The following is a 25,822-nucleotide window of genomic DNA, read 5'->3' as shown; positions in this document are numbered from 1 at the left end:
TATGAGAAATAACAATGAGGTACCATCTGATAGTGTATTATGTGGTTTGTTGGGAGGTAATTTTGTAAATCGTGGCCCTTCTTTCTGATGCAGTATGGTTATTAAACACGTTGATTCTCTTAAATTTCTATGCAAATAATCCTGATATTCCCATTTTATCAGACATCATGCTGGAAAACATCTAATGTCCTGGAAACAAATACAAAAGTATTCTTCTTTATTCCCAACCTACGTAGTTTATTTTCTTTCTGATATATCAGAATTGGAATTACTTAGCATGCAGTAGTGAAACTGATGTGTGAAAGCTGGAAGAGATGACAACTTTAGTTACCACTTAGCATATTTTGATTCCACGCTTTACTGGAAGCCAAATTCTGCCTGGGAACAGTTCACAGAAGCTTGCCAAAAAAATAAAGAAAAAATGTCAAGCAGCTCAGTAGGCCAGCCCTGGCTCTCCCCGCGGCCTGCAGATGGAGTAGCCTGCAAAAGGAGCTGCAGGTGCATACTGCAGCCTCCTCTGGTACCCTCTCTTTCAGGCTCATCTGGTCGAAGTCCGAGCTATGTGGTCACTGATGGCAGACCTAAGGTCGCTATAGGCAGTACAGCACTGTGCTGCCGTTACGGTATTTCTTTGCTGGCTGAACAAGCTGCTGCCTCTTGAGTTTCTGCACGTTCGCTTAAGCTGGGTGCACTTTAATTTCGGTCTCGTGGGCAGCACGCTATTCTTTCATGTTGTCTGTCAAAGAATCCAAACCAAAGTATAATTCTTTTTTCTGCTGAAACACCATAACATCTAGGTTTTATATTACAAATTATTTTCATAGCTTTGTCTAATTAAAGAACCTGTTGCAATATGAATCACAAAATATTTTACTCAGCTGTAGTTTATAGCAGAAATTCTTGCTCTGTCTAGATCAGTAAGAATTTGAGACTAACAAAAATATTTACACTCTCGGTTTCTGTATTAACAGCTGTGCTTTAGTGCCATTGGAGTTTCTACTGATGTGCCGGTTTGGGTGCCCAGTCCCAACATTGATTTAAAGATCTGTATGTATGACGGACTGTATCAGGATTGCATTGTCGTTCAAAGCAGGTGAGCTGCCCTTTCCTTATCAGCTGCCTTCTCGAGCTAAACAATGAGATCGTGAGTCACTAGGTGATGTCTTGAGGTGCCGCTGTGCCAGACCCATCTTGGCATCATAGGAAGCCGAAGAAGAGTTTGGTTTTTTCCTTGCCATTTCAGGAGGATGTCCTGATTACAAGCCCTCTGAGTTCCGCGCTTCTGTGGAACTTGGACTTGGGTATCCCACTATCCCAGATTCCCAAGCCCAGCCGTAGCTAGGAAGTATCTGAGTTAATACGTGCCTTTCCGCTCCTACAAGATTCCCTATGTTGTACCTGTTCTGTGGTGGAACTGTAAAGCCCCTAGGGGATAGCAGCCCCACAGAGGTTCGTCATGGGCAGTTTGTGCTCTAAACATTAGGGAGATAAATGTGTCTAAAATTAAGTCCACATTGGGTATAATTGATTCAGCCAGGAAATTTTACGAAATAATATTTTGTTATTTCTCAGCTATTTTACCTTTAATTAAAATCCATGAGAGACTTAGGATCTGGAAGCCAGCCTCATGCCAACTGTTCTTTATTGGGAAGGTCAATCACCAGTCTTACCAGACTTGGGATATGATGCTGGATAAATCACGTCAGCCCTTTTGCATTTACTGTAAAATGGGAAGGGTACAACTTTTCCTAACCCGTGTAGGCATTAAGCACTGCACTGGAGTGACAGACACCTTGTAAGTACACAGACCGTGACTGAATACCAGTTTACAGGGGAAAAAATAGCTGTGGGTTTCTGTAGTCCAAGTCAGTAATGTCTGAAGACTGGTTCTGTTTGCACTGCAATATAAAGATAATATTTCAGCTAATTGACCCCCAGAGATTTCCTGCTATTAGAGAGTGGTTACATCAACTTTTACTCTCTTAATTGTCTGCAGGTGCTGGGTGTCTTCCCTCTACCTAATGCAGTCACTATTGAATGCTTATTTTAACAATTTGCATTTCTTAGATTCTATTTAAATCGGATTGGGGTGGGTTTGTGGGAGGGTGGGGGAGAGATTGGTTCTGTAGAAGGCATCCATTCTAAACCTCTTACCAGAATTACAGACTGCAGAGATTCTTCACAGTTGGAAAGAAATGAGTAAAGCTGTTATCTCAGAAATTCAGCTTACAGATATGACAAGTACAAGTTGTTATGTAAGTGATTTTACTTGGTCTAGATAACCCAGGGATAAAACTTATAAGTATAGAAGCAGACTAACTCTCCTAATGTAAACTTAAGATTTCAAGGGGATCCCAAAGATAGAAGCTGTCAAATTGCTTAGGGCAAAACTTCTTAACTGAGGGAAAAATCCTGCTGATCCTTCGCCAAGTCTCACTAAATTAAGAGCACTTAGTATGTAGTATGCTGTCCTTAGTACCTTGGCAAATCAACTCTTTGATTTATCACCCAATTCCTCATAGTTAGGAAAAATTCTTTGTTATACAGTCATGTGGGCTGAAATTCAGAGTATTTATTTCGTGTGCAGGAATATAATGTCTCAACTTTTTATCCTGTAAAAGGAGGTGGATTCCATCATTCAGTTAGACGTGGTGCCTGAGAAGTTTCTTCCTCTAGTAGCTATTGAAATTTTTCTGTAGCATGTATCAGAATGAGGATTCCTCATTGTTAGATGGTACACGTCAAACCACTTCTCAAACGGAATGAAGTTAAACAGCTGAAAATAGCTAGAGCTTACTACCAGTCCATTTCTTAGGTTAGCCTAGTAAGTAGCTGTATTTTAATTGCAATAGTGAAAAACTGGGGAAAGGTAGTCTTGCGAAGGTCTGTGGCCTGGAAGTATGCACAGCAAAGGATGCAGAGCCAAGGACAATTACCAGGCTAGCAAAGACGCGTCCAAACTGCTGTCAAGGTGCAAACAAAGCCAATAGCTTCTTACACGGGCTAAAGAGTTACTGCAGTGCTGTCGGTGAACGAATGCTCGTAGCAACCGTTCGCCGAAGGAGCCCAAAGGTAAGGTTACCACAGCCCAGCTGAAAAGGCCGCTTGTCTGACAACTGCTGAAATGCCTTAGCCACCGAGAACTAAAGTTCAGATCCAGTAGGTGTGAACTCTTATTAATGTAACTCTAGAACACAGATTCTTTAATTAAATATTAATTAGATACTTAAATAATCCTGCTATTCAGCAATATTCTTACAAATTTCTGCACTAATCACTAATTAGTTATAGAAAAGGGAAAACCAAACCAAAACAGAAAAAACCCTAAAACTTGTAGCAAGAGAATTCTTTAGATTTTCAGGGCAAAATCTGACCCAGACCTGAGGGAGATGATGTGTTAGAGCAGCCTTTCGTTCACAAACATCTGCCAGAAGCAGAGCAGAAAGAACTTTGTATCTTATTGCTGCTGCAGTCTATGACATTGTGGTCTACAGCACAAGTGCAAGATCAAGTTTTCAAGGTAGGTAGCTCTGGCACTTAAGTGCCTCAGCAAGCTCTGTAGAATTGCAAAATGTTAGTTAATACTGGGTTTGGTTTGGGTTTGGGGCTTTTTTTTTCTGGTCGCATAGAATATGGTTATCAGGAAGCATAAATAAGCAGCATAAAGGGTGAAAGTGCTTTATCAGAATCCTGTCCGATATAAATCACTTTTCAAAGTAATGTCTTTGGCAGGTTATAATCTGCACTGATTTAATGAAGTAGTATATAGTTCTCTGAGATTGTCAACAGTCAGAAATCATTCCAGGCTCCCAGTACCACATGCTATCGCTGTTGATTTAGAGCAGACCATCTGGACTGACAGCTTGTAAACCCGTCCAAGAGAAGGAAAATGACAAGCTGAAATATTTGTAAATTGCTTGGCGATTTTGCTCATAGGCATAAAATTCCAAAGCAGGGTATGGTTTGTGGCTATCGCTGTATTATAATATGGCCAGAGTTCAGTAAACAGGGAGCTGTTTCCTAGCTTCCAATATGCCAGTCATAGGGCAAATTGATCCCAAGTTTTAGCAGCGGAACTGGCAGTACCAGCTTAGCCACACTATGACTTCTAGCCCTGTAGAGTCTCTGCTGTTACAGGAGAAGTTACAGGAGATCTCTGAATCCACATTACTTAAAAGAAGTCACCACGGTTTTGGGGAGAAAAACGAAAAGCAGCAGCACTCTCAGTGCATTTCTGGCATAAGACAGCCCCCCCCATGGCCCAGAGTTTGAGGGGTTTTTTTCTTGCCTGTACAGGCTTAATTTTTTGTATCGAAGGTTTTGAGATAATTGTGCTGATAATGAGGAGGAATGGAATTCACAAACTGGGTACATGTTGATGTTTTAGGTGCATTATGCTCTTTCAGATTCATTCTTCTGACTACAGGCTGGGCCATGAAGTGCTTGTTAGCCACTTAGGCAGCATCCAGGTATCCTTGGCCACACTCAGGGGTCACTGTCTTCATTTTTCTGTTTCTCAGACAGAATAACAGGTTTTTATTTGTTGCATCCCACCCACCACCAATCGTTACGTGTCCTAGACCCAGCATTACAAGGCCACCGCTCCTTTTCCATCTTGAGTGGGTTCTGTGCTGCAGCTAGGGCCAGTTAGATGTCTCAGACATTGAGTGAGTGATTCCTGTTGATTCAGATAGAGAGAGTGTATGTTAGGAGCAAATAATTAGCTGCTATTTCACAATAATTTGGCTTTGACTTTCCCCTGACCTGACTTACCACTCTGCTGCACTTTAATTATGTTCCAATCAGCTGTGTACATTGCTTGAAATACAGCTGGGTTTACTTATAGTTCTTCCAAAATCTTGTTTTCTATACTTATCTTAAAAGAGAATACAACTGTGTGATTTTGCTGTAGCAGTTTTACATGCCTATCATTTCCAAAGGAAGCTTGGAATAGTTATAATCGCAATGTAGAGTAGAGATGCAATGGCGGGGGGCAGGGGGGATCAAACTCCAAGAGCAAATGTTGCTGAGGTGGCAGTACGGGTAGCCTCGAAGCCACCTAAGCATATCTGATCTGTTCGCAGAGCAAAAGCCACGCTGCGTTTGAAGTTTGAAGTATGCAAAGAATTGCGTAAGCACATGGAGCTGCTGCCAAAAACAGGTTACATTCAAGCGCAGTCATCCTTCAGTGTGCAGTTGAAGTTTCTGCCCAGGTAACCTAACACCATTAATCTTTTCTGCCCAGGTAACCTAACACCATTAATCTTTTCAGTATTTAAGACAATATCTGTGGAAAACCTGAGCAGGTCGAAGTTTTTTCTTCCTTCACGTTGTAGTGGGCTGGACTTCACACTGCTGGTGTCAGTGCAGGCCTCGTCTCCCCCTCTCTCCCCCTTAAGAGCTGCCAGATGCTCAAGGAGGAAATGAACTTGGATCACATACCTGTGAGGAAATGCTCTTCCCGTGTTGACAGCAGCAGTGTGAAAATCTTAGCAGTTGCGTTCCTGGTAGGCTGCTCCCATTTCTGTGGGGAAGCTATTCTTACACCGGAGAGGTTATCTAGGCAGGTGGCTACTTCATGCATCAGTGATTAAATAATTTCTGGACAGAACTCCTGTGCTTGCTAATTAAGGTAAGAATGGTTGGGCTTCCTGTTCATCTCTTTCCTACCCATGTACATTTTTTCTCCAGAATATGAATGTATCGATCTTGAATTTCATGTGGCATTTTATATAACATCTTCTGAGATGCTAAAAGCCTCACCGCAGCAAGTTTCTCGTCTCCATTTCATGATATATCTACATATACAAACCTAACTCAGTTACAGGGAACAAAGAATTGCAGTTTTTAAAAATTTAAATTCAAGAGCTCATGTTGACCACTGTTCATTTTATTTACCTCGTCATTGCCATCCTAAAGAATTTAGCAGGGCATTTCTTTTCAAATATAAATTAAATGATATAGATGTTAATTCTGGTGTACAGCCAAATACGTCAGCGGCTCCTGCATTGGTGGCTGCTGCAAACCTGCTGCTGTTTCCCTACAGGTTATGCAGGCCCGGGGATGTCAGTATACCCGGATTTTCGCTGGTGTGCTCAGCACCTCTGATGCGAAGTTGAGAGTCCAATCACCGATTTTGAAATTTTCACCAGGTTAATATTCAAAGAACTAAAAGTATTTACAGTTCTTCCAACATCTCAAATCCTATCAGATTACAACAGTAAACATTATTATGACATTTTTCAGTTCCTAAACTTCAGGTGCTCTAAAGATGCTCTGTACGCTTACTGAGTGGATAGAAGCATAGCTTGGATTTAGGACATTAATCATCCTTTGAAAAATGAGGAAGCTTCAGAAAGGAGATTTGATGAGATTAAGGCACTTCTGACACACAAAATAAGTATCTGGCTGTTTCAGCGTACAGCTCCGTTTTAAAACACCTAACACGCAGGGAGAGTGCGTGTATGACAGAAAGATGAGCTTGCTACAAGCTGATGGGAAGTACTGAGCTAGAGACACGTTTCTGCAAAGGCCTCCTCATTGACTTAGTATTATAAGCTTGGTTTTCTCAGAAGAAAGAATAGCTATACTAAAAGTAACACAAAGTAGAAAGCAGCACTCATTCAGCCGTACTAAGTGACCAGATAGAGGACTGAAGGCTTGGGAAGCTCTCCCGAGTAGTGTGCACACGGAAATGCTTGGTCAGACATTACAATACTCATAACTTTCTGGGTGTTTGAAGCAGCCATTTTCTGTTTATTTGAAGGCAAGTTTTCTAATCTGCTGACGTTCCGAATTCCCAAATACCACATCTCCTAGTTTTTCTGCATTTGGAACTAGTCCTGCAGATGCTGGCAGTCTAAATCTGATTTGTCTTTTATACTTCTCTTTAATTGCTTTTAAGCATGAAGATGCTGTTTGCAGAGAACTTTATGAAGGTTTCAGTATCTTTTCCCCAAGGCATCACAGCTAATTTAGAGTCCATCACTGTGTATGTACAGTTACAATTATTTTTTTTCCCCTGGATTATTTTGTAATACATTAATGTCTTCTGCTATTCTAATGTCCTGTGACAAAGTGAAAGCTGATACTTTATTCCTACCTTGTATTTAACGCCAGTTCCTATCTTTAAACAAGTTAGCAATACCTTTGAAGATCACCTTCGAAAGTCGCATTTCAGACTTGCAAAATAACAGCCAGCAAGATTTCAGATCACCATGGTGACCGAGTGGCTGCTATTTATTCATTAACTGTTCTTTAACAATACATTAAAAAATGGCATGTAATTCCAGTAGTAGTAGTAGGAACGTTGTCACTGTGGAGCCCTAAGAACAGGAAGCAATTCACTCGGATGCTGTAAGGCACTATAAATAGACCAGCAGAGCTAAAAACGCTGGAGCTTTTGTATTGTCTTGGCTTGAAGCTCTGAAATTGAGCTTGTGACAGCAAGATGCTTCAGCGACAGAAAACCCGCGTATTTCTCATAAATTACGAATCTGGTACATAACCAGGCACTCCGCATCTCCAAGTTTGTTTCACTTTAGTTGTGCCTCTGTGCTTTGTGACACAGTTGGTTCTGCCTCAGCCTGGCTGGTAATTAACTACCGTCAGTGTCGGGAGGAAAGGACTGCCTCCCTTGGGTTGCTTATGTGCTGTCGTTGCAGCAAAAGATGCAGAAGCCTGATATTCTGATTATAAAGTAAGCTTTCAGTTCTTCAGAATTTTAAATGACTGGATGGCCTTTTAAAAAAGGATAAATGGATGCAGACCTCTGAATAACTCCTTTAAACTCCTGTCTGTCCAAATTCCTGTCTTTAAAAATAAAAAAATCCAACATTAGGGTACAAGGTCAATTACTCTAACTTCATTGCTAGATACCCTTGCAATCCGCGCACCCCTGCCCAGGGCAGATTGCCTGGAGGTATGCCGTTCTACAGGAAATCTGTGACAAGTCCATAATATTTCTGGTCTGGCTGCATCTTCTTTTTCTCGGTCAGAAGGTGGAACTTTGTAGGTCGCTAATTTTTGATTGGCGTTTTCTTCCACTATTCTTCCACCATTTTCCCTAATACTCACATGTATCTCACGTACAACATTTCAGTTAGACTTCACTTCAGTGAAGTGCTATTTGAGCACTAATACTGAGTTAAGATTAAAAGCTGTGAATAATAAAACTTTTAGACCTTAAGTAACGGATTTCCTTTTTGTTCAGAAATACATCCACCAAAAGTTTATTATTCCCCTTAGCTAGAAAATAGTAAAAATATTTTTATGAAACTGCATGTACTTTTTGATCCTTAGGCACTCCCTTCCTGAAGATGCAGGGAGCTATTTTAATGAAGAGACCGGAGTTCTGGAAGTTCCAGTGACGATACTGATTGTGGATAAGGTTAGTGATTTTTATTGTGCTGGCTATCAGGCTGACAATAGATATAAATTATTTTAGTGAATGTTCACTTAAGGATACCTAATCTTAAATGACTTCTTTACTAGTTGAAGTCCTATGATAATAGTAAAAGGTGCTTAAACTGATAATACAGATTTGATAGTTTCTTCTTGCCGGCATGTTTACAATACAGAAAGTTAAATCCTTTCTAGATGGTGCTCATCTATTCCCTAGTAGTTTATTTTGTACCAGAGAGTTATGAGATACCATAGCACGATCTTCTTATTCTGATCTGTACTGCAGATGTAGCATATTCTGAGAGTTTATATTTCCTGGAGATGCAGGTGTGATTCCATTCTAGCTTACGGAATTTGAGATACAGGTGGTGGTTTGGTTTTTTGGGTTTTTTTTTGTTTTTGTTTTTTTTTTTTAATTTTGCTTATCAGAGACAATTTCTATTGCTTATTTTTGGAGAACAATGAGGCTGAAGTTCAAGATAGATATGTTACATTTACATATGTTACTGTCAAGGAATAGAGTAGAATAACTTTTTTGCAGTTATCTTTTTGGATGACGTTTCACTTAAATCCTGTCCTTACAATGCCACAGATGGGGGTTTTTATCCTGTCCTCTTGCATTTGTTTCAGGCTAAAAAGGTTAATTTTACTGTCCATGCAATTGTTACTACTTCTGATTTGGAAATCAGTCCAGCACAAATCAATTTTGGATACTGCACAATCTATGAAGCTGTGCAGGCAAATGTCACGCTAACAAACAAATCCATCTTGCCACAAGAGTTTGGGTTTGTGGGACTTCCAGAGGTATGTAGTTGTCTCACACACAGCTCCTCTTGTATCACAATATATTTAATTATTACAGGAACGTGTTTCAATGTGAGTGTAAATAAATCTGGACTGGTTCTTGCAAACCCGTGGAACTAACAGCGCCTGCAGCACTGTGGAAACACGCAGATCAGTTCTGGTACTGGTTTGTGTAAATGTCATCTTATTTTACCCAAAGCATTTTCCAAGCAGTATCAACATCTTCGAGGAGATTTTACTCTTCTCACCTACATAACGTTATCGAGCTAACTTTATCCTATTAGAGTACCTATTTTTTACCCCAAGAAATCTACTAACAGAATACCTGGTACGCTTTTCTTTCAGACTCACAGGTCCCTTATGCTCCTAAATAAAACTGGCTCTTAGGGCTGTTGCTTTGGCCTTGAGGCTGAGGAATATCGCCCAGTTTGCATCCGAATGCCTAAACGCTTTGTCTTTAAAGCAGAATGGCCGCATTCAAACCGCTTGGTGGGAATCATCCCCTGAACCATGCCTAGGTATTTTCTGACTGACTGTAGGTTGACATGGAAGCTAAATTAATCACAGAAGCTGCCAGTTGCGTGTGGGCTAGGTCTACTGAATTTTTTTTTTTTTTTTTTTTTTTTTTTTTTTTTTTTTGCAAAAAGTTAGCTGTTCAAGCTTCATAAGAGCATGATGATCACAGTGTGAAATGGTTTGGCATATTGGAATCGGAGCTAGAGGAACCTGACATTTAATTAGGCATTCTCCCTTTCTCTGCTGTTCCAGGGATTAAAATCAAGGAGTTAGTTAGCTAAAAGAAACTGGAATCTTCAGCTTCATTAAAGCTTTACCTCACAGCATGTGTTTCATGATTAGCTTAAAATGGGATGGGGAGACATTCCTGAATCATCATCATCATCTCATAAACACAAACCAATATACATCTGTAGATATTAAACTGTACTTGTCACTATGGCATGTGCACAGCATACAGGAATCAGCGCTTCAAAGATACAGGGGGAACTGTTGAGATAATTATCATATTTCATTCAACTGTCTGTGAAAAGTAAATAAATGCCATTAGAGAAAGGTGGTTACCATAAATGGTAAGAAGCTGGGCAAGAGATGCTGCTGAAGTCCAAGGTAATGGATGTAATGCCTTTCAAGTTACTTTGAGATTAGAAATGTGCACGTCAGTCAGACACGAGTCACTCACTCAAATGAAGGCTTCTCACTGGAAGGTTTCTGTTCTCCTGACATTTGTACATTTAATAAAAACATTTTCTTATCTTGCCAGTAATGTCTTAATTTATTTAATAATTTGATAATTTAACTAATTATTTTAATAACAATAACTTCTTATCCTGCCCTTTTGAAGCTTGTTGAAATTCAGCCCAATGACGGATTTGGAATTCTTCTTCCCCTTGAAAGCCTGACACTGGACATAATCTTTAAAGCTAACAAGGCAAAAGAGTACAGCTTTGAACTGACCTGCAAGTCAGAGATTAATAGGTATGTTAAGAAACTGATGGAGTAGGAGGTAATGTAGAAGTCTAAACCACGCTGGATTTCCACTGTTAAGCTAGTTCAGAAATGAAATCCCTGCCTACTTTGAAGAGGTAAGGCCAGGACAAAAATGTGAGGCAGGTAGGAATTCTCCAGATGACAAGAGATGGCCAATGCCAGTTAATTTCCTCCTTCATTTACATGGATGGAGATGACTTTTCCTATCCCACCTGAAGTTTATCCTTCTCACAGGTCCAAGCTGTGCGGTTGCCCCAGGTCATTTTAACCTGCAATGTCCTGCTTGCTTTTTTGGCAGAATTACTGAAGGATTTTTTTTTTTTTTAAATGCTTCATACATTAAGCTAGTGCTACTGAAATAATGATGGCATAAACTTTGATTTGACTGGATGTGTTTCCAGAAGTTCACAGAGGAAGAATTCAAGTAGGGACTCTAGCCAATTGTGCATTAAAAATAGATAGTATTATTGTTCATCTTTAGGCAAAATTCCCATTGCAAGCTTGAAATTCTGCTTAAATAGGGACTACAGGATTAGTTCCCTATTTTCCGGGCTGATTAAGAGACTATTTTATGCTGAGACAATTTATCATGTGTTTATTTTTAGACAATTCAAGCTGTCATGCAAAGCAGTTGGAGTCCACCCACCTCTTGAATTGTCTCATTCCTTAGTTCGGTTTGCTGCAACAGCTTTAAATGGTGTGTCTGCAGCAACGCTGTATGTGATGAATCCCCATGTGAGTGTCAACCACTTTACTCATGCTGTCCCAAGAACTGGCGATGGGGAAGTTGCCCCTGTCGGACCCGCTTCCTTTGAATTCTGTGTGCCAGAGGACTGCCCGGTGACAGTTACACCTTCTGTTGGAACTGTGTTGCCTGGGAAGGTAAATTCACTTTAAACGTCAAGTGTTCTGCTAAATCTTTTGATCATCTACATCCCTACAAATGCTGTCACTTGTAAATGAAGCTCAAAACGTGAATTATTATTATTAGAATAGCTGGAATATTTTGTACTGTTTGAAATAATGTTTTAAATCGGACATGAGGGGTTAACCATCAAATCTGGCTAATACTTAATGGGAGTTTTCACCCTGAATGTTCTTTCCCCAGTGTTGTCATTACGATTTATTTGAAGAATGTTTAAATATCAAAAACATTGGTAATGTGAAACCAGCCCACTGTAACACAGCGGACTTCCCAAAAGGCTGCAAGGGACCTTATCCTTAGGATCATCTTATCCACTTGGAAAAAAATTGTATTTTATTTGTTAATTGTTTGCTGTCATGTGTATGCTCCTATTGAGCTTTGTAGGTATAACACATGTGTGAGGGCTGAATTTTGCCTATCATCCTTGTGTATGCTCTCACGCTCCCAGAAAAGCTTGATTCAAGTGTCCTTCAGACCAACATTGTCAGATCAGCTAATCAGAGAAGAGGCAGTTCGGAGGCTTTGCAGAGCAGCTGCGACAGGGGCAGAAATACAAGTAAGGAATGCTAAGAACTAGCACATGCTGTCGGGCTGTTACTTGCAGATATTTGTTTCTCTGGATGGTATTTTTATCATAAAATCATTTGCATATTAATGAAGCCCAAACTCATGATCCATGTAAGACCTGCCTGTAAAGGACAAGGGTATGACTGTGCTGTTGCACTTAATGTGTAGTCTGTTCACTGAGCAATAATTTAATTTCATGCTAACAATTTCAAAAGCATTCCTAGAGGATTTTCTTGCAAATGCTAACTGCAAGTAGTCCTAGGAAAAAAAAAAAAGTTTCTACACTTCTTGCAGATTTACAGCATACATGGACTTTATATGCAATGCTGTGGGGCAGTTAATTTATGTGAGCACCTATGGTTGTCTTTAATTATGAGATAAGTAGGTAAAATTCCCATGAGAGATACAGTCTTTTATTCGTCTGCTCCAACAGGGGAACTCTTTTTTTAAGATGGGGTAAAATATATCCATTTTGCCTTGATTTTACATTATTAGAAACGTATTTAATTAATAACTACTGTGGCTGGGGCTTGTTACCATAATCCTCTTGCGGTTACCTTGTTCCATGCACTTTGTCCCCTCCTCGGTTCCGTATCCTCGGGCCAGGGACTGTGTGTTTTCTAAATTGGTGTCTTGACCGGATTGCCAGGGATCACTCGCAGTGTATAATGTCTCTCTGTGTGTATTTGCAGGAAAGGAAGAAAGATGAAAAGAGAGAGGGAAAGAAACTAAGCATTTCCATTACCAGACAGCAGTCTTCCAGACAGCTTGTAAGGGATGGAGACAGTAAATACCTGGCTTCTCTACATAGTTCTGAACAACCCAAATCCAAAGAGTTAAAGCCTGAGTAAGTCAGCAAAAGCATCTTGTACTACGTAGACAACATTTTCTTTATAAATAGTTTAATAAATCTACTAAAACCTATAGGTTTTAGACAAGAAAGCAAACTGTAGAGAAGAAATAGCTTTAGCTATGTTGCAAAGGCTGTTTCCAAAATTAGTACTGCTTTTAAGCCACACAGCTGTACCCTCTCATGTAAGGCAAAGAATCCCTTTATGCATCAGAGGGATTGAAGACTTCAAAGAATATATCAGAAGCATGAGATGTGGCTGTATGGGGAAATTTGGCTGAACCAACAAGGGTGTTATTTTAGAGGGCAACTAGAAAGCTGAACTTAGTTACCAAAAGAAACCGCTACTAATATACCTTTTCTGAATAGGTCTAAGAGAGCGAGTACATTCAGCCCAGATGGAAATCATCTGATGGCCCATATCCATGGGTATGGGTTAATTTTTTTTTTTTTTGAGGGCTTACATCGTCCATCATATTAGTCATGGTCATCTTCAGTCCTGGAAATGTAACGATGCTGTAAAATGCGCATTTGAAATAGTCATTTTGCAATAGGTGTGCCTCAGCGAGAATTAACATTAATAGCATGTGCTATCTAGAAATTTGGATACTTAAATGCAAAATCTGATACTTGAGGTCCCCTGCTTAGCATATAATTCAACTTTTTAGAACGACACTTCTGCCTAATCTGAGGAATTTAGAAGTGTTTGGAAGTTAATACACGCTTAAACACCAGGCATTTGGCTGTACTGGATGTTAGATGTTTTGACTAAAATTCCATGTTCATTGGAATCCATTAATTATAATTTTTAAATACTTCCAGTACAGGTAATAAAAATAAAATTCATATTTTAAAACTCCCTTTATGAAGTATTGCTTGGCGTATTGCATTACAGAAATGTGATCATATGTGTTTACATGTCGTTGAAATGATGTAGAAGTACTGCAAGATGCTGGAATACTTAATGTATTCAACCTAAGGAAATCATATTGAGGATTTTGCAATCTTCAGTATAGCATCTGTTGTCTGGGTTTATAATTTTATTCTCTTTTGGTGAGAAAAGTAAACCACTTAGGGTGGGTCCATCACTGTGCATCAAGACAGTCACTTTGTTTCACTGTTATGTTCAATTTTGAATGTATGACTAAGAAACAGTAAGCACAAATAGCTCAGTAGATATTTATTTGATTTTTTTTTTTTGCTTGCTTGCTCTCTCACTTACTGAGATGACTTTTCTTCCTGGATTTTCTAGTTCTGATGCTTATGTGGCAGCCCAGGCTTTCCTGATGAGGAATTTCCGTGGGAGGTTTGAAAAATATATCATACCATGCTTTGTTGCAAGTGGCCATATCGATGAAAAGAAAGGCTCTGAAAACCTAAGCTGCAGGTATTTGCAATTAGATACCTGCAAGTCATGATAGTCCAGAAATCATAGAATCATTAAGGTTGGAAAAGACCCTTAAGTTGAGAGGGAAATGGTGGGCATGCTAATTTATTCATTTGGGGAGGAAACTTGTTTTCTGATCTTAATTACTTCATAGGTCAGTGTTAGAAACTCATGCTTACAACCCACTAGTTGGATAAGAATCAAACACGTGAATATCAAAGCAGCTTAAAGAATAATTGTGTGAAAAATTTAAGCCAGATGTAGTTCATCTTTCTGCTTAGGCACAAAACAGTCAGCCACCAAAAATTATGTATTGTTTTGTAATACCAATGTAATGATATCCTGTCATATGAACAGAATAAGAGCAGATTTCTGACCATAGTTTTGATTTCTGTATGATCCAAGAGCAAATACCCTTTTACTCTCCCTCCAGCCCTTCCAACACTCTGTATTTGGAGATGCACTGTCCGGCTGTAGCACCATCTGTTGTGGTCACTTCAGATAATGGAAAAACCACAGTCAATTTTGGTGATGTTGCAGTAGGTATGAAATTTGAATTCAAGTTTTGAGTTTTTTCTGTCTGACGTGAATTTCTTCTGAGCGTAGTTTTGCATTTTCTTTTACATTGCTCAGTTGGTTTTCAAAAGTCAATATAGAAATTAGCCCTGTAATAGGTACTTAGGTGGAAAATTAGGAGCCCGTCTGGCTAGCTGAGGCATGTAAAAAGCAGCCTTGGTCCCGAAACATGGAACTGGGAGCTCTACGAGTGACTGTACAAATCTGAAAGTATTTTGGTGAGCTTTGACTAATGCATTAGCCATGGAAATGGAATGAATGTTTGGCCCAGGTAGAAGCATGAGTGAAAAGGAGGAATGTGTGTGAGTGAGCATCATCATTTTTTGAAATGTTTTCATTCCTGTCAGGCCACAGAATGATTAAGAGAATTACAATACAAAATATCTCACCAGAGAAGCTGGAAGTATCCTTGTTTAGAACATGTAAGTTAATCTGCTGTTCGGCTTCTGTTTAATTTGAGTCTTTATCGGTAGGAACTGTTTGACACTAAAGCAAGGAGGAGGTAGCAGATTTCAGCCTCGATACACATCTTGGAGTGAGGCAGGAGGTGAGGTGAAGAAGATACTGGAGGAGCCTAGGTGACCTGCTGGAAAGCTAATTCCATTCCAGCCTTTTAAGTGGAAATAATTCTGCATAGAGCCAAACTTGAGAAGCACTTAACCACTTTCTAAGGAGTATAAAGTAGTGATGACAAAGCTAGTTTCAGTAGCGTGACGTACATGTGAAACAGAACCAACGACTCGATTTTTGCACAACGCTTCTCTGAATTTCTGAATCCCTTGTAAGAAGAGGCTACTACACTGGCTTGCCTGTGTTAAGCTGTGGGGGATAACACAGGAGAAGGCACGTCCTGGATCTGAGGGTGTTCATGACCCATTCCAGGCAAAATCTGAAAATGGAGTTACATGGCAATCTTATGAACTGGAAAAAGATCTTGCAGCTATTTGAATTCTGTGGAGAAAAAAAAAATTTGATTAGTTCTTCTTTTCTCTGAGTTAGTTATTGATCTCTGAAAAAGCTTATAGGTGGTTAGTTTATACATCTGTGGTCTGAACAATACTTAGAGTCTGTTCTTATATCTTTTTCCCCAATCTTTGCTTATAAACTTTTTTCCTTGAGTTGCACTATTTTAGCTAGGATTCTCAGTTCTGAATCCCAGCGGTCCCTTCCTGTTGGTCAGACCAGTTCGAATGCTTGAGCCAGGTGAAAATAAAACCCTCATCATCTCTTTTTCTCCAAATGAGAATAAATGGGTGAGTAAGACATACAACAGTAATGGGGGAAAAGAGGAGAGACGGAGAGATGTAGTGGGCTGTGTAATACACGTTACTGACCAGGATGAGGCTGTATAATAAGAAGAAAAGCTTTGTTGCCTGTGCATAGCCGCTATCAACATTTGGATCTTTCTCTGTGCATTAAATCCAGAAGTTCTGTAGCAATGGCCCGTTTGTGGGAGGGGGTCGGGGGGGATGTTTTCCTTCAGCAAATGGGCTAACACAGGCATCCTCTTGGCAGTTTTTTGAAATGCTGGACATCTGGGCGGCAAAAACCAATCTAACCCTAAGCCTCACTGGTCGTGGGGTGATGCCATCAATTGTTTGCTCTGTGGAAGAAGTACTCGATATGGGATATGTCATAGCCAGAGAGAAGGTGACTTCCACGTTCAAGGTAAATCCCTCTATGCTGAACTGGAAAGCACATCAGCAATTTTTCTAAGGAGGAGGAAGAGTTCTGTGGTTTCTAGTCTGGCAGAACGTAAGGCTGAGTGGCAAACTATAGGCAAAAGAACAAACATAGCTTTAAAAGCACGTCTGGCAGCGTGATTTGGTGCTGAGAGTTTCAGGCCAAAGGTAACAAAGCTGTGCAGAGAGGATCTCATCCTGCCTGCAGCCTATACAAAAGACTAGAGATCCAGTACCTTCTGTAAAAGAAAAAGAGAAATGGTCTGCGTGACCTCCATGGATCTAGCCAGTACAGAGGGATGCGACGTCTGAAATGGCTTTGCTTTTACCAGTGTTAGAAATATTTGCCCTCTTTCTTTCTTCTGTCCATCGCTGCTATCACAATTGAGGCTGCTCTGCATCCACACAAAGCAGTGACAGAGGCACGTGGGTGAAATGCAAAACTGGTCCTACAAAGAGCACGTGAGGGTCTGCCGTGGTGCGGTCTAGGGAAGCTTAACTGATTCGCTCATGTACTGTGAATTCCCACAGACTCAGAAACAGGCCAAGATCCAGGCATAATTTTTCTCCTCTCAGATTTTGTCTAAGTATGTCAATAATGAAAATACATCACTTGCTGCAAGACTCAAAACAGCCCAGTCCCTGTTGTTGGGGGCGGGGGTTGATGTGACACGTTATGGGTAGCAATAACGCGTGCTTGCGATGGCATCTGAGTACACAGTAGTGCAGTAATACAGCAGAATAAATTCAGCCAGTTCACAAACTATGGATCCTACAGGTTTGAGAATCACTTTTCTTAGTGAAAATGCTGTTGTGTGAATTATGTCATCAGATACAGAACACTTCGGCACTGACCCTGCGATACTCCATACAACTAGATTCGCTTTCACCAACAAGGGACAAAGATCGGCAGAGACTTCCATCCTTTCTTACGTCCCCTTTGCAAAGAACAGAGTTTGTTGGTAAGCTTGTTTTTACCTTTCCTCTTTTTCTTTTGTTAAAGACTCATGAAGCAGCGTTACTTTGTCCTGTTAGATCTACACAACTGTCAAAACCTGGGGCATCACATCACTGAAATTGAAGACAATTTTATTTACCCAGTAGGAGCTGTACGAATTCTTTCAATATGGGTAGCTGTAAACTTATGCAGCCTGAGCAAATATCCACAAGTAAGGAGATACTAGTGTTTGACTCTAAATAAACCCACACAGTAATGGCATATTAAAGATTATATTTAGGGATGTCTGTCTCTGTAAAACCACGTTAGAATATAGGAAGAGTTTGGTCATGCTTTTTCAGTTCCTCTAGGGCTGAATGCATTAAACTGATAGACAGATTTACCTGGTATTTCTAACACCCTGTTTTGCTGCAAAACCATGTATCGGGTCTTACTTATTTGCTGTTCCAACAAAAATTAAATGGGTTTAAAATATATGAAGAAGTAAAACAGAGCTGTCCTCCTTTCTTATTCGTATCCTCATTTTTATTTACCAGGAACACAGAACTATAATGGCTTGAGTGTGTTCAGCATCTTTCCAACAGAAGGAGAAATTGTTGCTGGGAAGAGTCAGGATTTTATTGTTACTTTCAGTCCTGATCATGAAAGTCTGTACTACTCTGACCGTCTCAAGGTTGTGCTCTTTGGCAAGGTGAGACAGTCAAGACACCTGGATTATGAAATCAAAGTCTAAATATGACCTACGGTGATTTTTATCCTCATGGGTCTTAGTAAGAGTTTCAAATAATTATATCTAGTGGACAGCACTTGTAGGCAGAAATGTATCTTTATTAGATTAACTGATGGAGGTAGGAGATGGCAGGTTTGGGGCCCGCTGATTTTTTTTTTTTTTTCAGGTTTTAACTATTCAGTTATTGATTCATAGCAACAGTGACTTGGGATTCAGTCCCGTCTCCTGCCCAGCTGTCTGTGCTGTGTAAATGAGAGGCGATGGGGGCTAGGTCGCTGCCACGCTGCTGAGCACAGCTCCAAGTGAGTTCTCCGCAAGAAGGATTTAATGGCAGGGGCGAGCGGAGCCGTACCTGCATGGCGCGAAGTGGCGGGTGCCCTGAGTACCAGCAAGCCGCTGCTGCGGTCGCTCAGCATGAGGGAGGAGGGTTCCATCTGCAGAGCAGCAGTTGAGCTTAGCTGGAGCCCAAGTCAGGATGCACAGGCTGGCAGCGTAGCAGGTGGCTTTATGCCGTGTTCCAAAAGAGACTGACCAAAAGTTAATGAGGAGTGCCGACTAATGACCATCAGCAGGCACTGCAAACGCAGAGCAGAAACTGGGAGTGAGCGAATAAGTACTGCTTCTCTCCTTGCACGTTGTGTATCTCCAGATTATCTTTGGAATTGCGGTTAAGAATGCAAATCGGAATAAGCTGAATGGGACTGGTCCTAGTCCACAAACTTTAGCCAAGTTTGGCGGCAGATAAGTTTTGCCTCTTTTAGTGGCTTTAGTATAAATAGTTTGTCCAGCCCCCTCCTGAGGCGCATTGCCCAAGAATGAAAGGTTGTAGAAAACAGAAGTGCCTGAGCGGACAAGACAAGGGGAAGATGCAGGATTCTTGCATTAGGGCCTCTTGGCCTTGATACAGGCAACGGATGTAGTCATTCCTGTGCAACCGATGCTGGTGTGTCGTGTTCCAGTTCCACCGGTACTTCAGCTGTAACCTGCATTTGAAGCATTCTTGTCTCATATAGAAAGTAGCCCGCGTGATCCACCTAAAGGGTGCAGCGAGAGATCATCCAATGTTTGTGGAAGGGGGAGTTCCGCTAGATGTGCCGATCGAGTCCTTGGCTGTCCCGTTGCCTGTGTCATCGCAGCAAGCGCTGCAAGCAGGTAATGTGCTACCACTGACACTTTTTTACAAAACAGGTAAGACATGGGCATGTTCCTCATCCTTTAAGAAAAAGTAAATTAAAGATAACTTTTCCAGAATCAGAACAAATAAGCATTATAGTATAGCCTGTATTCGTAACACAAAACAGATGCAGGAAACTTTCTCTTAAGGAAAGGTTTTCGCTTCATTTTAATGCAGTTATATCTTAATGATGATCTTCTATCTTTGCAACTTACCTTGCAAAAACTGATTATAATTTAATACTACTGCAAAGCATTAAGATGGGTTTGTTTTCTGCCACTTCTCTGACTTGTATTAAATGTTCATAAAATTATTTTATATCTAATAACATATCCTGGACTCTCCTGACTATACTGTTATGAAACAGACACGCTTTCAGGGGCTGAATTTATCCTGCCTTAATGTCTTTGGACAGGATCTGTGTTCAGAGACAGGATATAAGCAACTCCTAGCTCCTGAGCTATAAATAAATGCAAGCACATAACATACACAAGTAGGAATATAGCAAACACGATGTATGTGCCATGGGGCTAGAAAACGAGCCTGAAACTTGATCAGCAATTAACAATGATAGTTTGCAATTGCAAATTATGCAAAACCTCCTTTTGCTTAATTCTTCGCTAACTCTGTAAGAAGGATCTCCTTATCTCTGCCAACTCATGAATTTGTCACAACATCACTTTGTTTGGAACCATCCTGGTGTAATTTAGGCTTGTTCCAAACTGGTGATCGCTCAGTTTTGACTGTCTCAAACTTTACTTGATTCATATTTGCTTAGAGCCTCAAGAACCAGTGAAGTCCATTCTCCTCATTCTGGAGTACATCGAGGGAGAGAGTTCTCCAGTGCCAGCAATGACAGAACTGAAAGTCGGAGCTATACGGACTGCTCAGTTTGCATCGAAGAAGGTGAAGAAAATAAAAAGTGCAGTTTTATGTCAGATGCCATAAGGAATACTGACAGTGTACAAACGGCTACTAGTTCTTTCTGTCAAAAATTCAGTCCATAAATTAAAAAATACAGCTTTCAGGGTTTCTGGTAAACTTTACATTATAAAAGCATCACTGTTTGAAAAGAAAAGATTATTTTTCAGGGGCTAGTATGAGGAATTAGCATTATCCTATTAAGTCAGCAACAAAATTAACTTAGCAGTTTGCTTCCCTAATTCTGAAATACAGAATTCTGAGCACAGAACTGAATGACAGGTCTGATCCTGTTATTTTAGTATAGTATTTTGTGACAACTTGACACAATGAACAAGATGGATACTTGCAGTTTCAAAGGGCAGAAGCAATTTGGCAAGCAATAGGTCCGCCTATAGCATCTGGGCAACGCAGCCTTTAATAACCAGGCATTGTGCGTGAAGGAGCAGAACTGGCTGTAATGAGGGCGTGTTGTGTGTGTCTCTCGTAGAACATGGAGTTCAGTTTTGATAGCCTGCCACTCCTGCAGCAGAAGGGATTCACTGTTGGAGCTGAGAAGGGAACGGTTGAGCCTGGTCAAGTAAAATGTATCGGTGTTTCGTGGGTGCCACCTGCCGACGTCCCTGTAAGTCACAGCTCCCACAGCATCCTGCCGCTTGAGCTGGAAGCGGGGGGCAGCTGTTCCCACCGACTTGTGGGAGCACTGCGAAAGCTGACCTTGACGATGTCAGCAGTACAGGCTGCTCTGATACCTCAGGATGACAGAACACATGTAGTTACCAAAGGGGAGTATAGGCTGGTATAAACGCTGATGGAGAATAAAAGCCAGCAACGATATGTGTGATTTGGAGGCTTGCTACCTCACCACAGACTTCCGTTCATCCGTGTGATGAAAAGAACAAGCATTAGTCACTCACATCTTATAGAACTTAGAATAACTTCTTACAGGTCACAAAAAGGCCAAAATGATGCTGCTGTTAATGAAAAGACACAGCTCTGATCACACTGAAGTGAGCTTTTTAATGCCCCCTGTGCAAGAAAACCTGCAGTCCTGCTGACACAGCGCTAAGTTTACATGGATCATTCTGCTACAGCATTCACGTTTCTTTTGGCTGTGGGCTGCCTTTCCTTTGGTATATTCCTGGAAGTCAGTGGGGCCTTTTTGATTTTCCACTTTATGAACTGCTTTATGAACCCTGTTTCCCTGGCTGCTTCTGCCTTTTTGCATGGCAGAGTCTAGGTATGAGGTCCAGACATCTCTACAGGGCTGCGATTGCCCTTCCTGATTCATCATCTTGGGCATTCTTGGAGACTGAAAGAATTTACTCCCCTGCTTTTTGTTGTGAGCTGTGTGTGGGATGGCAGAATAAGTAGCTTGTTCCAAAATTAAAAGATTGCTGCTATCATGTGCAGAAAGAAGGCAGCAGGGTTCCTGGCATGATGTCTCAGGTTGACATTGTGCCTCTTGGTGAGCGCTGGTTGTTACACAAGATTTAACACTAGCTGATGGCTAACAGGATCCCTTTCTTTCCCAGCCCTCACTGCAGCGTGCTCTGTTGCTGTTGTGCCCAGTTGTCATGGTTGTAATGTGGTGACGATATCCATAGCACTCAGGAGGTAGAGTGCTTAGTCATTGCTACTTTACTTACTGCAGTATGAGCATTGTGTGAAAATAGAAAAGAGCCAACACAGTGGGAAGAGAGCTAATCTGTAGCTAGAACTGGTACACCTTACAACCGAGATGTAAAACATATAGTTGAGAACTTGATCAACTAATCTGTTCCATGTACAAAAGAATAGGTTGGGTTTGTGTGGATTTTTTTGTAGGCCGATGACCCTCTGCTTGTGACAGCCCTCCTGACCTTAAAAGGTGACATTAAGGAATCTTACCGCATCCTCTTCATGGCAAAAGTTGTGTCTGCATATGCTCCCACTAAGTGAGGCACCCAAGCCCAATGGAAAGGAAGATGGAGGCTTATATTACTGGGAAATCAGTGGATCTCAGTTGAAACACGGAAAGATTTTGAGATTGTTGCAAATACGTGAGGGGAGCAGGGAAGCGGGAAGGAAGGTGACATGTAATGTTTCTGCTTTTTCTCCCCAAAAAATTCTATGTAAACTCTGGTTCCACTAGTCTAATTTTCAAGCTGACTGTGACAATAATCTTGTGGCAGAAGAAAGAATTAATGAGGGGCCCAAGTAGATACGTCTGCTGTTAATCACAGTGTCTTCCGAAGGCAGGCATTCCCTCTGGAGGATTACCTTTTTGACATCTACATGGGTGAGTTTCAAACAATGTATCTTTTTCCAATTTCAGATGCATTTTAATGGATTTGGAAAATCCTTGGCTTTTTCCCTCTTAAGACCAGAATAAAGGTTCATATTCAAGTCTCCTCCAAATCGTTTGCACAGTCATTTTTACAATACACTGTGAAATCTTCCTGATGGCATGTGGTCAAGGAGGAAACAGTGACCGTGCTGCTCACTGAATCGCTGGATATGCCCCAGATCATGGCTGTCCAGGAACTTTATATTTCCACATTTCCTTTCCTCTGAATTTTGACTAAGAGTAGATTTCTGCCTGTTACTGGGGGAGTTGAAGCACCCTGCAGGTATAACTTCTGTCAGGCAGCAGTAGCTCGTTCAGGGAAGAGAAAAGTACAGAGGCACTACACTACGGGGAATGAAGGGACCAGGAAGTTAGCAGAAATCTAGAAACATAGATAATCTATCACGCTCTTTCTTAACTCGCAGTAAGTCCGTGGCAAAATTCCCTCACCACCGCTCCAAAGGCGTATTGCCATTTGGCCCTGCGTAGCTGTTAAAATTGCATATTTTGATTATGCAGTAAGAAAATAGAAACAGACTATTTGTAAATATCCCTAAGGTAAAATGTGTCAAGCTAGTTGGACTGCAGGAAAAAGCAGTAAAGCAATTGTCACAAGAAATATTTTAACTAGTTTCCCCCTTTTATAGAGGAAGCTTGTATAACTGAGGAAGAGGGGTTCCTTGTTTTTCCAAAGAGAGTATGTTTGATCCATTCAGATCTGTTCTCATTTAATAGTGGATCAAGTGGCTGTGAAGTTACTTAACTCTTCAGCCTAAAGGCCTACAGATGCTGCAGCAATAAACAGGCAGGGTGGGAGGAGGGTGGCAGTGCCAGCCAGAGACAGCTCTGCCTTCACAGGAGAGGCACTGAGCATTTCTGCTGGCACAGCTGGGGCAGTCGGGTTGAAGTGGAGGACAATGAAGTTTGTGTGCTGATTCTCTTATAGTCCATGCAGCCCTAACAGGGAGATTAAATACCGCTACATAAAATGAAACTCTTCAAATAGTACTGCGCCCTTGACAGTTACCTAATGATTGGGAAGTTTTCAGAAAGCAGGGAAGCGCACAGCGTGTTGGAGTGGAAGGTTTCTTTCAGGCAGTTAATTTGTGGGCATCCATTACGTGACAATCCTTTGGATTTCACTCTTGGAAACTGAAAAGTAATGGCTCAGAATGAATTAATCTCCAAACTCTCATAACCATATAATGTGCTAAAAATAAGTGTAAAATTATCTACCAGGAAACAACACCCCTGTCTTAGGAATCTTCCACTTCATAGAGGTCAGGGACTGTGAAAAAGCATCCAAAGGAGTAAAAAAAGTAAAAAACTTTAAAGAATACAAGTAAATACTGTGATGATGTTGAAAAAATGTGGAGGTTGCTCGCAAGAATAAGGCGGCGGCTCTATAAGCAGAGAGGTGTATATGCAAGGACGAGCTGGTCCAACCAGATTCAGACTCCTAACAACTCTGGAGAGCTCTGGATGTGCTCATTCAGTTGTAGACGTTGGGGGGTCAAGCACACAGCGTTAATTAGCGCATTCAGAAAGTTAAGCTGGTTATAAAGAGCAGCTGCCATTGCCCAGCTTAAGTCATTGTCTGTACTGAATAGCTTAAAAGGTAAGCAAGGGGTGTAACCCATTTTTAACTGCATGCTTTGGACTTGATCTTGAAAACTTACATGAATAGTTTCACAGACTTGAAGTAAGCATAAGGTTCTGGGTTTCACTGGTCAATGTTTCCATGCTTAAAGCTAAATGCGTATTCATTCTCTCCAGGGGGAGTGTTGAACCATGGTAATAAGAATAGGTTGCTATTTCTGGAGTACTGAAAATAAAGAAAACTATGCTTGCAATACACCAGCTGACATTCTGTAAAGCACTTATGGAAATCTAAATGGTTTTTATTCTCTTTCGTGAGAGAAAAGCCTGTTACTCTGTCTTGAGCCTCAAAAGTAATCATATTTGACTTGGAGGCATAATGCCTGATCCTTGCAGGACTTTTTCCTTTCTTATTGGATCGGTGGTGTTCTTTGGGCTTACGTAGTCCGATGTGCCCGGCTCTTGTGTGAAGCAATACTTGAGCAATGAGAGAGACAAGCTGATGTGAAAGGGAAGAACAAATTGTCTGATGTGGGAAAGCAGATCCATTGTAAAACTGAATGCAGGCATGCAGACTATGCTGCTTCACCTGGAACACAACTAGAACTTAAAAGCTAAAAGCAGTTACTTTTTCTGCAAAATGTAGCCCTTGGATGTTCCACTGTCATTCAAATGAGAATTACCACGGTTCACCAAGGGATAGAAAGCAGCGGGGTCCTTTCAAGAAAAAAACAACTAATCCTCTGATGTATTTGCTGCTATTCTTGGGCTTGATTTAGCCATTTAAATGAAGTTTACCGATCTGTAGAAGAGTGGAGTAAATAGGTTTCCCTCACTAGACATCTGACAGAGTTTGTTTCTTTGTCTAAGCGGGCTGAAGTGGAAAAGTCAGTGCCTAAACCCTGTGACAGTTGTATGCTGTTTCATCACTGGGCCTCTTCACTTGCCTAAAACCTCTTGCTTATGTGCATGGGTGTTGAGCAAGCAAGCCAAGGATTCAATAATAGATCTGACTCCTAAAACAGAAATAACAGAAATAATCTCATTTAGATTAACATAGTTTGCTATATTTTTCATTGGTGCTGAGTCTCTTTAGAATCTTCACAATGCAAATTTGCAATGACCCGAGATGCACACTGTCAGTCTACTAAAAATTTAGGAATTCTGTGTGAATGCTCCTACTTAAACAATTCTTATGTATAATGTATATGAAAATAGCTTCTTGGTCTTTCTCCAATACAGGAAACAGAAAACTGACTTGAGATGACTGACTACTGGAAACAATTCTCCTGCTAATTCAGACACACCAAGCTGAACTAGGAATAGTGGGTTTGTAGGTAACTCCTTGAGGACATAGCTGAGAGTGCCATGGCATTCTACTTGCATGGCTTAATGCCAAGTTCACAGCTAC

The 25,822-nt window shown here is 40.8% G+C and overlaps 2 protein-coding genes across 7 annotated transcripts in view; one reads left to right on the top strand and one right to left on the bottom strand.

Annotated features, from left to right (window-relative positions):
* CFAP74 (cilia and flagella associated protein 74) overlaps nucleotides 1-22,460 on the top strand; it is a 50,141-nt gene extending 27,681 nt beyond the window's left edge. Inside the window, exons 22-40 of the mRNA XM_087755554.1 lie at nucleotides 972-1,093; nucleotides 5,085-5,213; nucleotides 8,302-8,389; nucleotides 9,034-9,207; nucleotides 10,568-10,701; nucleotides 11,319-11,595; nucleotides 12,087-12,194; nucleotides 12,898-13,052; nucleotides 14,308-14,442; nucleotides 14,876-14,985; nucleotides 15,366-15,421; nucleotides 16,152-16,271; nucleotides 16,534-16,686; nucleotides 17,533-17,662; nucleotides 18,195-18,349; nucleotides 19,402-19,540; nucleotides 20,341-20,468; nucleotides 20,974-21,108; nucleotides 22,311-22,460. Coding sequence (XP_087611680.1) covers nucleotides 972-1,093; nucleotides 5,085-5,213; nucleotides 8,302-8,389; nucleotides 9,034-9,207; nucleotides 10,568-10,701; nucleotides 11,319-11,595; nucleotides 12,087-12,194; nucleotides 12,898-13,052; nucleotides 14,308-14,442; nucleotides 14,876-14,985; nucleotides 15,366-15,421; nucleotides 16,152-16,271; nucleotides 16,534-16,686; nucleotides 17,533-17,662; nucleotides 18,195-18,349; nucleotides 19,402-19,540; nucleotides 20,341-20,468; nucleotides 20,974-21,108; nucleotides 22,311-22,424 — 2,562 coding nt within the window. The 3' untranslated portion in view covers nucleotides 22,425-22,460. The remainder of the gene's footprint in view (nucleotides 1-971; nucleotides 1,094-5,084; nucleotides 5,214-8,301; nucleotides 8,390-9,033; nucleotides 9,208-10,567; nucleotides 10,702-11,318; nucleotides 11,596-12,086; nucleotides 12,195-12,897; nucleotides 13,053-14,307; nucleotides 14,443-14,875; nucleotides 14,986-15,365; nucleotides 15,422-16,151; nucleotides 16,272-16,533; nucleotides 16,687-17,532; nucleotides 17,663-18,194; nucleotides 18,350-19,401; nucleotides 19,541-20,340; nucleotides 20,469-20,973; nucleotides 21,109-22,310) is intronic.
* The window catches only part of LOC148056027 (uncharacterized), a 72,695-nt gene that overhangs the window by 14,098 nt on the left and 32,775 nt on the right, over nucleotides 1-25,822 (bottom strand). For 2 of the 6 annotated variants that reach the window (XR_015704353.1, XM_087755605.1), the window contains one exon: nucleotides 19,468-19,601. The exons of 1 other annotated variant lie outside the window; for it this stretch is intronic. Coding sequence is in view for 2 of the 5 variants with exons in the window: in XM_087755605.1 (XP_087611731.1) it covers nucleotides 19,597-19,601 (5 nt within the window). In the remaining 3 variants the exon portion in view is untranslated. Of the gene's footprint in view, nucleotides 1-11,495; nucleotides 11,588-12,762; nucleotides 12,882-15,854; nucleotides 15,970-19,467; nucleotides 19,602-25,822 lie in introns of those variants that run through there. 3 more of the 6 variants (XR_015704351.1, XR_015704356.1, XM_087755604.1) reach the window with 3 other exon arrangements.

The sequence above is a fragment of the Nipponia nippon genome, unplaced genomic scaffold (assembly GCF_047370975.1).
Source record: "Nipponia nippon isolate SJK-2023a ecotype South Korea unplaced genomic scaffold, ASM4737097v1 scaffold_19, whole genome shotgun sequence".
NCBI lineage: Eukaryota > Metazoa > Chordata > Aves > Pelecaniformes > Threskiornithidae > Nipponia > Nipponia nippon.
The sequence above is the reverse complement of the archived record's forward strand: the minus strand, read 5'-3'. Positions and strand labels throughout refer to the sequence as shown.